Raw genomic sequence first — 12,034 nt, 5'->3', positions numbered from 1 at the left:
CCCTTTTAGGGTAGGAAAGAATGCAAGTCGCTGATGGAGACAGGAATTGCCCCAAACAAATGCTACTTTCAGAAACCTTACCTTAAAGAACAACTCAATATTCATATTTTAACACTCAGGGAAGAAGTTGAGATCAAAAACTTTGGCTAAAAGACTCCTGTTTGTTGTTTTATAATTATCCTTACAAACGATTCTCCTTCTTCCACAAGACAGTCAATTTCAGCAGGTTTTCTTAGATTTATTAGATTGAGTGTAATTAACAAAATCCCTCTGATTTCATGGCTGTCTCACTTGGGCCTTTAATTTGCCCAGTATTAAAGTTCAAGAGTCTTTCTTATCTAAGCCTGAGAAGGTTATTCCAACAAAGAGTTTCTTACAAAACTAATGGTCTAGAGAAAGAGACAGGAGGAGGATTAAATGAAACAATGTATGTGACAATGGTTTGCAGGAGAAAGCACTTTTCAAGTGTAAGGTGTTATTAATATTGACAAAGTATAAATCTATTATCTTTGTACTTCCATCCACCACCTTTTCTGGTTTCATCTGCCTACCTGGTTTGTGGGTACATGAATACAGTTCTCCACCCACGCACTTTGTAAAAATATACTAGTGCTTCAGATAGCCAATTTCTTGACATACCGTTGAATTAATACACATGAGACTCTTTTTCTATTTAGGGTGTGACAGATGTCTTAGCTATTCCTTGCAATTTTTTCAAAAGTCTGCAGGAGCCCATAGGATTTTTGTGAAGTGCTATATCTACATGTGCCCAATGCAATGTTAGGACTTATATGACTCTATTTTCTTTTCCCTGAAATATAATTATTTGAAAAATGATCTTCTTTCTATTTTTAGGAAAGATTAATTTCTGGAAAGAAAAAGATCACTTTAGAAATGAACTGGGAAATGCATTTATTTAAAAAAAATACTCAACCAAGAAGTACTTTGCCTTGGGATAGTAAAATACGCTATCTGAAAGAAATTTAAGGGAAGGGAAGGCTAGAAAGTAGAAAATCAATGATCAGATGAATGGAAACCCTGATTACAAAACAAGGGTGACGTGTTTGCAATTGAGTTTTCTCTTCTATTAAATCAATTACTTTTAAAAACTATATTTTGCTAAAAATACTTAAAATCAGTTTAAAACATTCACTTATTCAATTATAATGCTCAGGCACATACTAAAAGAAATAGAAAATAAAAATCCCATAGCGATGGGCCAGATGCTGCCTCTATCTTCAAGCCCTTAAAGCAGTTTTTTGTTTGTTTGTTTTTTTCCCTACATAAATCCAAAGACTTTAGTTTGGAAGCTATGAAATATTACCCAAAAGTGTTTCCTGAAAAAAACTGCTGAAGCTGACTTGCAGGATTCTACACTACGGGGATATTAACACGTAGGCAAAAAGTAGACGTGTAACGATATTCATGCAGGTTAGCAAAGAAGCTGAGATCACGTGTGGAAGATACATGGTGCGTGCTCACTGAATACGGCACAGACTTCAAAATAAGTTTGTTTTCCTTACTAGGCTTTGTTCTCCATGAGGACAGGGACCACATCTATTTACGTATCTGTATCGTCTAGAATATAGTGAGAGCTTAATAATTATTTGTTGAATAAATGAAATGCAGAAAGTTGGAAACCAAATGTCCATCCATAGCGCAACGGTTAATCAGAACACGATAAACCCAGACAATGTGATTCAATGAAGTTCTCATAAAGAGTGAGATGGCTCTGTATCTGGGGCTGCAAACTCAAATACCCACGGGATAGACCAGAAATGTCAATGAGGGAGGTGGCCTGGGTGGGGCAATAGGGAGTGGTGGGAATTGTGGTAAACTTGAAAAAACCCCTGTCTTTTGTGTATCTGAATTAACTGCAATGGGAATATAATGTTCTAATGAAAACAAAACAGAATGCAAGACCAGAATAATTAAGAAATCTGGAATTTTAGGGGAAATCTCAACAATCATGGAAGCTTGGGGGTTTAAACATTAAAAGGAAGCAATAATATTCAAGCTCCCAGGTATAACCCTTTTAGTGGGCAACAGGAAATAAGAACAATGGACATTATAAGACCTGGCACTGTGAAGTGACGGAGGATTACTCGGGGAAATGTGTCCTTTTCTACCCCATCCCTATCCTATGGAGAATCAATTCCAAACGACGCTTGTTTCCAACTTGTTCAGACTTACACAGTTTCTACTGCTAGAAAATATCCCCAAACAACATCTAATGGATAACTCCAGAGGATGAATTTAAGTATGGAACCTCACTTGAATTTAAGGACTTGTTTTGAATGGATGCATTGGGTGGTTTAGAGGTCTTTCATGCTTTATTTGGAGTCTCTTGTATTTTCCTCCCTTTTAAACGAAGAAGTCTCATGTTGATTATTTGGAAGAGAAAGTCATTCTGTTTGCTTTTTTTTTTTTGTATCTCTCAACTCCATCCAGAAACGAGAAAGCTGGACCATCCTCAATGTTGTGATGAGCTATTTGGGGATCCCATTTGTAATGTAGATGGGTTGCCAGAAAGAGGCCAAATGTTCTTTTCTTTCCTGATGTCATGTAAAAATTGATTTAAAAATCTCAAATCTTGATGCCCATTTTCAGTGCCAAATTGCAGAATAAATGGCCAGGAATACAGATGGGGTTCCAGCCATGCAGGCTGCCCAGTACTTCTTACTCCATGAGAATTCAGCAATAAAAGAAAATGATTCCTGTCAACAGTTTCTAACAGTGATTTCTAATATTCCTCATCTCCCACTGGCAAGGGTTTTGTTCTGTTTTGTTTTGTGGACTAGAAAGAATTCCTTAACAGATTGAGCTTGTGAAATTAGAGAGTTGCTTTCTCAAAGGATTAATTCCCAAATACTCCTGAAAATAAAGGCACACTATAATGAAATTCTTCTTTTTCATTAAAAGAGAATTAAACCAATGACCTTTTACATGTTTTTTTGTTTTTTTGTCTTCCAGCCGATTGGGGTTTGATTGCATTATATTAAGTTCCTGGATGTTTAGATATTTTATGCACATGACTCTTCACAGACGCCCAAAGATGTCTGCCCAGATTCTTTCCATTCTATAGAAATTAAAAACATGGCAAATTCACCAACTAAATTATACACCCTCACTATTAGGAAATCGTCATTTCCTTTCATATCATACCCTTTCTGGAATTATCTATAAACAAGCTTTGCCCAAATTTGTGTCACTCATACATCCCCTTCAGAAGTTTTCCAACATCAAAATATAACTTGAACTATTAATTACTTAATCCTTTAAAAATGCCTTATGTTCTTTATGTAAATAAACGTATTTTCAAAGGAAACTGCATATTATTACCATAACCAGGAAAATGGGATCATTTGCCAAATACACAGCGAAACTTTTAAAAATAAATAAAATTAAAAGTAAGCAACACTATTAACTTCCAGGTTGGTATTGTTGTCTGCCACAGCTCAGGAGCCCAGGCCAGCTCCTCCTTTGTTAAGAAGGCAGTTAGCAGGGGTTATAGGTTAAGGAAAATTAGCAATAAAGAGAGACATTCCCTGTGATTAAATCAGGAGGACGAAAGGGAATTTTCTCAACTCCTATTCGGTTTATATTCCATCTATACTACCTAGAATCATGTCTCACCGCCTGACCTGGGCTCTTTGGTCTCAGAAGCTGATGTATGTATTTCAGTTTCCCTGAACTGGAAGCAAGGGCTTACCATCTGTCTGAGAAACGCCATCAGAGAGGGTCTTGGTGTTTTGCGTTCTGCGCTCTTGAGCGTTTCTTCTGTGGGTTCAGGTGTGCGATCTCCTTCTTCGCTGAGATCCACTGTTTGTAAGGCTGATTCTACTTCTTCGGACTTTACAGCCTCTACCTGTGATTCACACACCACCTGGATTGTTTTGCCAGGTAATAAGACAGTGGGAAAAAAACCCCATCCCCCAGACATGTTTTATAAAGTGGGGTCCCGGTTCTCCCCTCAACCACATGGTAGCTACAGTTTGGAGTCTAGGTTATACACAGGCACATCTTGAAGAAGTAATACTTACATCGTATCATGTGCTCTCCAAATATGCTGAAGTGGAAGAGACAAAATTCCTGCCCTGGGAAGCTACAAGGCTTGGATAGGGAGTCCCTTTTAAGGACTGCCCTTCAGAGCATGCTCAATACCCCTTCCAATCAATCTATCAGACCCACCTGTTTGGTCTCCCATAAAGGTAGATCACACCTGGCCTGTGTAATTATGTCCTTAAGAGTACAATCTTAGGACAGTGGCCAGGATGTTTTCCACTGCACATCCTAGCTCGCTGCAGCTGTGGAGAAACCGTCCTCTTTGCAAGAAAGGATAGCGTGAAAGCTTCTCAGTTTAATGGGCTTGACTTCCTTGTTAACTCATTTTCCCACTTCTCCCCAGACCAGTCACTTGTTCTTGTTACTTAACTGAAGTTCCTGCTTTCAGAAACAGGATGAACTTGGCAAGAGAACTCTGGCTAAGTTCCTGTGGCCCCCAGCAGGGTACCTCGTGAGCTCAGCGCCCCTTGAATGTCTGAAGGGATGGCCACCAGTGGGGGGCTGAGATGGAAGCCCTGCCCTTAGATGGTTCACCTGCGCTCTTATTCCAGATTTTGTTCGTTTGCATTGCCTCACTCCGTTTGGGCTGTGCCCCAGTCACACCTGGGACAGCTTTTGTGTTTGCACTGGTCCCTGCAACGCGACAGAGTTAGTTGGCCTGGAGTTTTATAATTTCCTTTTCGTTTCCTCAGGCAGGGGTTGGCAAACTACTACCAAATTCATCCCAGAGCCTGTCTGAGGATGGCCCATGAGCTAAGAATAGATTCTAGATTTTTTAAAGGGTTGGAAAAATTGTTTAAAAAGATGAAGAATTGGCAACGGAGACTCCATGTAGCCGGCAAAGTCTAAAACATTTACTATCTGGCCCTTTACACAAACACTTGTCATCTCTGCCGCAGAGAGAAGTCCTCTAGAGCCAAAGGCATCTTTGCATTTGTTTTGGCTGGTGCCAGACCCCCAGCTTCCTCCGAATCCTGTTCTTGCTCTTAGGGAGGAGGGGAAGGGAACTTAGTCACTTCTAAAAACACAGGATGACTGTGGAGAAATCATTTTCCGTTCCTCCATGCGGAATATACCATTGGTTTGCAAATAACCCAAATGATCCAAATTGAGAAGGACCCTTCATCTTTATATTGTCAGCTGAAGCAGGAAGGTGCCCATCAACGAATCAGCATATAGAAACATCCCCAAACCTGGCAATTAAATCATAGCATTCTCTCCCCACCTTCCATTTCTTAAGGTATTGACACAACTTGCAGCATTTTCCCTTTGTAATCTAAGATCTAGGTTGGGGAGTTATAAAGTCAAAAGTCCCCAGAATGCAAGGCAGGTGAAGTCAGCATGGATTGACCAGGTTTAAGACAAAAAGGAGTGGTGGGAACTACAACAAATGAAAGTTAAGTCGTCCCACTGAAAGACAGTAAAACACTAAAACCACTGGACAGTCAAACAAAGCACGACTGGGAGGAGGCTTCTGCTGCTGGGCTGTCTGTCTTCAACCCAGGCCGGTCTTTAGGAAACCAGGCAGAGACTAGAGCCAGATAAGAGACTGGATTAGTGGTCAAATGTGGTCCTGGGTTTCCGCATCCAGGCCTGACTTAATTTAATTGCATTTCTGAAAAATAAGCTTCAGCCACAAGAGCCCTGGGGTGCATCTGAAATGTAGGCAGCCTGGTAGAGTGACCAGCCTGCCTGGGCCTACATCTTGACCCTACCCCTTCCAGGGGCTCTAATCCAAGTTTCCTGCTCCACACGTCTGTGCTTTCATTTCTCATTTCTCGATGGGGATAGTATGCACATCAGAAAGTTGTTTTGAGAATTAAATCGGGCAACACGTGTGAAGTTCTTGGAACCGTGCCTGACATGTAATAAGCACTTAATTAACACTAGCGGTTGTTACTCAGGCTATTTGAGAGCCATTTACTCCACGGGCATGAATTATCCGGAATCACCCACCACGCACATGTCCACTATTTAGAGAAGATATCAATAACTATCTCTTACTATGTCAGACATTGTACAAGGTATTTTTAATATATTACCTCAATAAAGAGTTACTGAGTTACTCAAGACAGCTCAGAGTAGGTAACATTATCCCTATTCTATAGATCAAGAATCATAATGAGTGAATGGCTTAGCCAAAGTCACACCACAGGCAAGTAGTCATTTCAATGAGGATGGAGTTGTTTACCAGTAACTGAATATCTAATAGTGCCTTAACCAATAACAGTATGGAAGAAGAAGGTTGAAAGTAGGAAGTTATGGGGTTGGTTCGGTGGCTCCACAGTGTTTCTATAACCTGGGCTCTTTCTATCCTTTGGCTCTGCCATCCTTGTCATGCTGAATTTTCATCCTTTTATCTGCTGCCTCATGGATATAAAGTAGTTGCCACAGTTCCATGCATCACATCCTCAATCCAATGTCCTAAGAAGGAAGGACAGTCACAGCAAAAGAGTGGCTTCAAATGAACTTCTGTATTTTGATCCTCTACTCAGGGTACATTTCATTGACCAAAAGTAGGTCACATCCTTACCCCTTGACTAATTATTGGTGAAGAGAATGGGATTGTTGGTTTAGACAAATCACAGTGAAATACTTTGGGGTTGCCAACCTTACCTAAGATCAAGAGAAAGAGGGTGGAGGAATGGGAAATGGCCCTTAGGTAGGTAATGAACAGAGTCTGACTCACTGACTCTGGGTTTAGATTTATTTGCGATTGAAGCAGCACGTTCATTTTTTGTGTGGAGAGCCTGGTGGGCCATTTACTCATATGATAAAATGATTGTATGGGAATAACTTTGCACATCAACTTTACTTGAGTGCCAATGGTTTTCTTACTGGACCTTTCCAAATGTCAAGGGGTGTCAACTTATAAATCCTAGCCCAGAGTCCATTCTTCAAAACACAACTATTTCAGTAGGAAGAAAAAAAGGGACTTCTAGGGACTCTCATTAGCTTTGAAGTCAGGCCAAGAAGTTGGCTTTCAGCAGCCAAGAAATAAAAAAAATCCACTGACATCCAGTGTGGAAATCTAGAAGGATTCGAGCTAAGTGAGGATCTGATTTGCATATACAGACATAAGAATTTGATTTTTCTTTGGATAGCTTTCTGATTCCTTTCCAGGCCAGAGCTTTGGAAAAAGTTGTTCCTTATTCAGAATACATGACTGCATCTGCACACTTTAACTTTGGGTACAGTGGACAAGGTGAAAATCAGATTTGTGCTACATTTTAGAATTAAGTCTCCCTTGCTTGATTTCAGTAGGGGATATTGTATGTTGCATGTAGATGGCTAGTACAATTAACACGGACAATACACATTTCAGCAAAAGGTTTCACTTTTTGCCCCTAGTAATATACCATATTTACTCTTAAAATTTGGTTTACACAGTTTTTACTAGAGCTGTGAGTTTCAGAAACTGATTTATAGCAAAATGGATTTCCTCCACTTAAACTTCACCCATGACATAATAATATTGATATTAAATTTTTAAATTATAGAATCTTATTTGGATTTGTTCTGATTTGATTTATAACATGATTATTTAATTGCAAAGACACTGTAGAGATTTTATTTTTATACCCAGTAACTCTTTCACATTCTTCCTCATTCTCAGCCCCCTAGGTTTTCTTTGGGAGGACAATCCTCCCTAACTTTAATACTATGTAATACGGATGAAGCTGGTTGAGCAGGTCTAAGCCAATTAACATGGCCTAGCTCCTTGGTCATATGAGTTCAGGGATGGGAATATGTGGCAGAAAGTAGAATTTTCCCAATTATTCATTCTGCCTTCCTATAAAAGAATTACACATGCATGCCCACTGCTGTGTGACTTGCTTTGGAGAATGGAATGTGAGTGGACATGATATAAACCTCGACTGAGTGAAAGTTTTAAGAGCTATTCCATGGCTCAGCCATGGCACTATTTTCTCTCTGCCATTCCAGCTGCACCTCCTTGTTGAAGGGGCTGCTTTTTCCATCTAGATTTCAGTAGGAAGAGGCCATAAGGATCACCCACAAGCCAACTTACAGCTGATATGCAGCATGAGTGAGAAAAAAAAAAAAAAAAAGAATCTGTGCTGTTGAAAACCACTGGAATTTGGGGCTTGGTTGTTATTGCAACACAACCTGGCAGATGCTGACTAACAGAGCATGGGAACCCGTTTAAGTCAATGAACAGGAACAAATTCCAGGACGTGCAGGGTTGCTGCTGGACCAGTTTCTCCTTTACTCTGCACTGGCTGACGTGATGTTGGAAGGCAGAGGACGTAGCCAGGCCAAGAAGGCTGAGCCAAGGGAGAGCATGAGAGCCAATAAATTCCACTTTCTTTTTAATCCAGGTAGAGATGGGTTTTCTTTCACTTGCAACTGAGAAGTTCATCACTAAGAAAGAGAAATACCTGTTTCCCTGATCTAATAGGTCACTGGGAAGGAAAGCTCCCACCCCCGCCCCCAGCCCCCCACCATTAGTTAGAACATTACCTCAATTAACCAGTGGTCAAAACATTTTCAGGTTACAACAAAAGAATTCAGTATTTTCCGTAGTCAGGATAAACAGATTTTTTTTCCTGTTAGGACCAAAGGCTCATTCTAGGAAAAGCGTTAAAACTTCCAGGGGCTTCAAGCACCTTATTTTTCTTTTCATAAAACATTTTGAAAAATGTTGACATCAGCCTGCTCTTTACTTTGCACTGGGTGATAGATCAGTTTTGGAAATTCTCGGTAGAGAAACTTTAAAAACTAAACTCAATCGCATTTCAGCCAGAAGAAGTTGAGACTGTTTCAGGACTCTTGTAATATGGTTAATGACACCTAATTGTCCTGTTCTGAAGGATTAGAGTATTATCCATTGTTTGGATTAACACCATCTCTCTTACTTGGGAAAAGGAAATTAAACTAGTTGTTTTACACATACCTTGACTCCACGTGGACACTGAGTCAGCTGTGAGGTGTGTAATTTCATGAGGAAATATAATCCCTGATTACTGGGAAGCACTCACTTCCTGTTGTTACAACTCCTATGCATTGACATTCCCGCAGGGGGAGGCAAACTCTTCCTGCAAAGGGCCTTGCAATTACTCAGCTCTGCCCTTGTAGCATGAAAGCTGCCATAGACTGTGTAAAGGAAGGAGGGTGTCTGTGTTCTAATAAAACTTTATTCATAAACACTGAAATTTGAATTTTGTGTAATTTTCACGCATCACAAAATATTATTCTTCTTTTGATTTTTCTTCAACCATTCAAAATGTAAGAACCATTCTTAGCTCATGGGCCATACAAACACAGGTGATGGGCTATATTTGGCCCATTAATGGTAGTTTGCCAACCCTGAATTACTGAGTTCTTCCTATGTTTCAGGCACTGAAATACGCATACTACCTGCACTACTCATTTAATTCTCACAAGAATCCTAAGGGGTAGGTAATATTATTACGGCCATTTAAGAGATGAGTAAACTGAGGTCCAAGAGGCAGCACAGCCTGGGGATGATGGGGCCAAGATCACAACATTTTAGCCTCGCTCTTTCCAACTAACAGTTAGGAGATGAAATGTGAAAGCTTAGAAATAGAAACATCATTTGTAGGACTAAGCAATTTAAAGCGATCTTTAAATGCTTCTTTATTCTCTTGACAAAAATATTGGGTTGGCCAAAAAGTTTGTTTGGGCTTTTCCATAAGATATTACAGAAAAACCTGAATGTACTTTTTGGCCATCCCAATATTTTGCTTTCATTTGTATCTCTATCTGATTTTGTGTTATCTTTCAGTATCAATCATTTAACTAATTCATGTTATTTTTCTGTTTCAAATTTGAAAATAAAACACATTCTGTTTGCCTGCTGGAGATCAACTCTGCATTTTCACGTGCGAGCTGCAAGAGACACGAGGTTCCTCGGATAGGCAACTACACATGAATATCCAAAAAGAAGTTTCTCTTCAGAAAACCTGGAACTTCGAAGCTAACAACTGCCCTGGATTTAACCTGCAGCTTTTAAATTTAAAGTTCATGGGAAGAGGTCCCTCTTGTAGGCTGCTGAAACAGAGACCTAGGCTTGCTAGAAAATAGCCAGCAAACTCATGAGAATTTGAATTACCAGAGACCTGAGCTTTGTGAGCTACTAAATTTGGCTCCAAAAAGAAAGGGTGGGGGGGAAGAAGAAGAAGAAGAAGAAGGAGGGGGAGACAGGAGGGGGAGGGGGAGGGAGAGGAAGGGGAAGAAAGGGAAGAAGTAGGTGGGGGGGCAGAGAAAGAAGGGAGAGATGGAGAGAAGGAAAGAGAAATAACAACAGTAACAACAACAACAGAGCAGATTCCGAAGGGTTTTCTCCCAACAAGAATTACGACATAGCCATTCTAATTTTTATTCCACATCACAGACATCCTTTCTGGAACATATTGGATTTTCAACTTCTGCTCCGTTCCAGCAATTAAATAAAGGTGAAAACACAAGTCCCATACATGGCAAGCAAACAAGAGACACCTCGGAAGAGCCAAACATATTTTGCTTTGGTGAAATGATAACAAACAGTTTCTACCTTAAGGGGCTGTGAACTTCGCCCACTTAGAACATTTTCCAAAGACTGTACTTCTTTCAGAGCAGAAAGCTGCTGTTTTGGGTCTGAAACTCATAAGGCCAGTGTATTCATCTCCCTGGAAGATGTTTTGGAAAGATACGTTTTTGTGGTGTCTCACAGGGAGCCATCTCCTTCAGACATGAACGCAACGTCTTGAAAGTTTTGACCATCATTCTCGGAAATTAAAGGTCAAAAAGAGAGTGAGGCTCAACCTATGTCTGTCAGGTGTAGACCCATACAGTTGGCTCTCCTGCCCGAGACCAAGAGTCTCACAGCAACTACTGCAGCAATCTGCCATCATATCTGATGCAACTACCTGTCCTGGGTACCACCCACTGTTAGTGGAGAATCTAGGTTGCCATGGAAATAAAGGCGCAAGAGCGATCGAAGTAAGATGAAGCAGAGGATGCAGCATCATTGTCCCTTAAGGAAGCGGCAAGATGTTCTTATGTTTAGTAGACTCTTTCAGCCCCTTAAGGGTAACAAATGCTAAAAATGTGTGCTCTGATTTTGCATTTTATTTGCATTGGTTCAATGGGCTTTACAAATATTTATCCAAAGTTGTTCCCCCACGGTCCCTAATTACGTGAAAGGCAGAAAGAGTCTACAGCGGATGAATAACACTTGGAACATGCAAGAACCCAGGACCCCAGAGCTGACACCCCCAGTGGTCCATCATGCCGGAGATGAGTATGGAATGATTCTGTCATTTAATGCATAACTTACATTCTCCTCTGCACCTGTGGGAACTGAATCCTCTTTAACTGACTAAAGGGAAGATAAAAACAAAAGTAAGAGTCAGACTGTTACCAAAACCGGGGCTAACAGCTCTCGGGTGCCATTCTTGGACATAGCTTATGCTACCTTGTTCCAAGAAGAAACTCAAGGAGCTTTACACAAATGTAAACAGTGTAAATTAAGTTATGTATTTTAAAATGTAACAAAGGAAAAATAAACATACAGATGCAGGCAGAATACAAATGGAGTAAGGAGAAGGGATGCGACAGAAAACACAAACTACAGTCTTGGCTGTGGGCAAGGAACACGTTTGCCTTGACAGTTTCTGGTAGCTGATGAAAAGAGGGATCTATGATTGGTCACACGATACAGTCATTGTTAGGCAAGATACATGAGCTTCTCAGGAAAATTCTGGTAACGTGTCCAGAGAAATCCATCCCATGGTGCTCAGAGAGCAAGCAGTACTCAGCCTTACCCTGGCAGTCGGGCAGTGGCCAGCATCCGAAGCTCCATCTTACATCAGCGTTCAACGTAGGCCAAGGTCACCATGCCAAAGTACAATCTGGTTAAAATACTTCTATGAAGGGCCAGAGGGCTGGGGTCCAACACACCCAGCTTCAAACCCTGTTAATCCCTGCAGTAATTCTGGCATCTACA

The 12,034-nt window shown here is 40.5% G+C and overlaps 1 protein-coding gene across 1 annotated transcript in view; it reads right to left on the bottom strand.

Moving 5' to 3' along the window:
• BCAS1 (brain enriched myelin associated protein 1) overlaps positions 1–12,034 on the bottom strand; it is a 158,556-nt gene that overhangs the window by 14,477 nt on the left and 132,045 nt on the right. Inside the window, exons 10-11 of the mRNA XM_060122907.1 lie at positions 11,366–11,407; positions 3,713–3,886 (exon numbers count right to left, since the gene is read on the bottom strand). Of these exons, the coding sequence (XP_059978890.1) occupies positions 3,713–3,886; positions 11,366–11,407 (216 nt within the window). The remainder of the gene's footprint in view (positions 1–3,712; positions 3,887–11,365; positions 11,408–12,034) is intronic.

This window comes from Lagenorhynchus albirostris, chromosome 15 (genome assembly GCF_949774975.1).
Source record: "Lagenorhynchus albirostris chromosome 15, mLagAlb1.1, whole genome shotgun sequence".
NCBI lineage: Eukaryota > Metazoa > Chordata > Mammalia > Artiodactyla > Delphinidae > Lagenorhynchus > Lagenorhynchus albirostris.
Note: the sequence above shows the minus strand (reverse complement) of the source record. Positions and strands in the feature narration are given on the sequence as shown.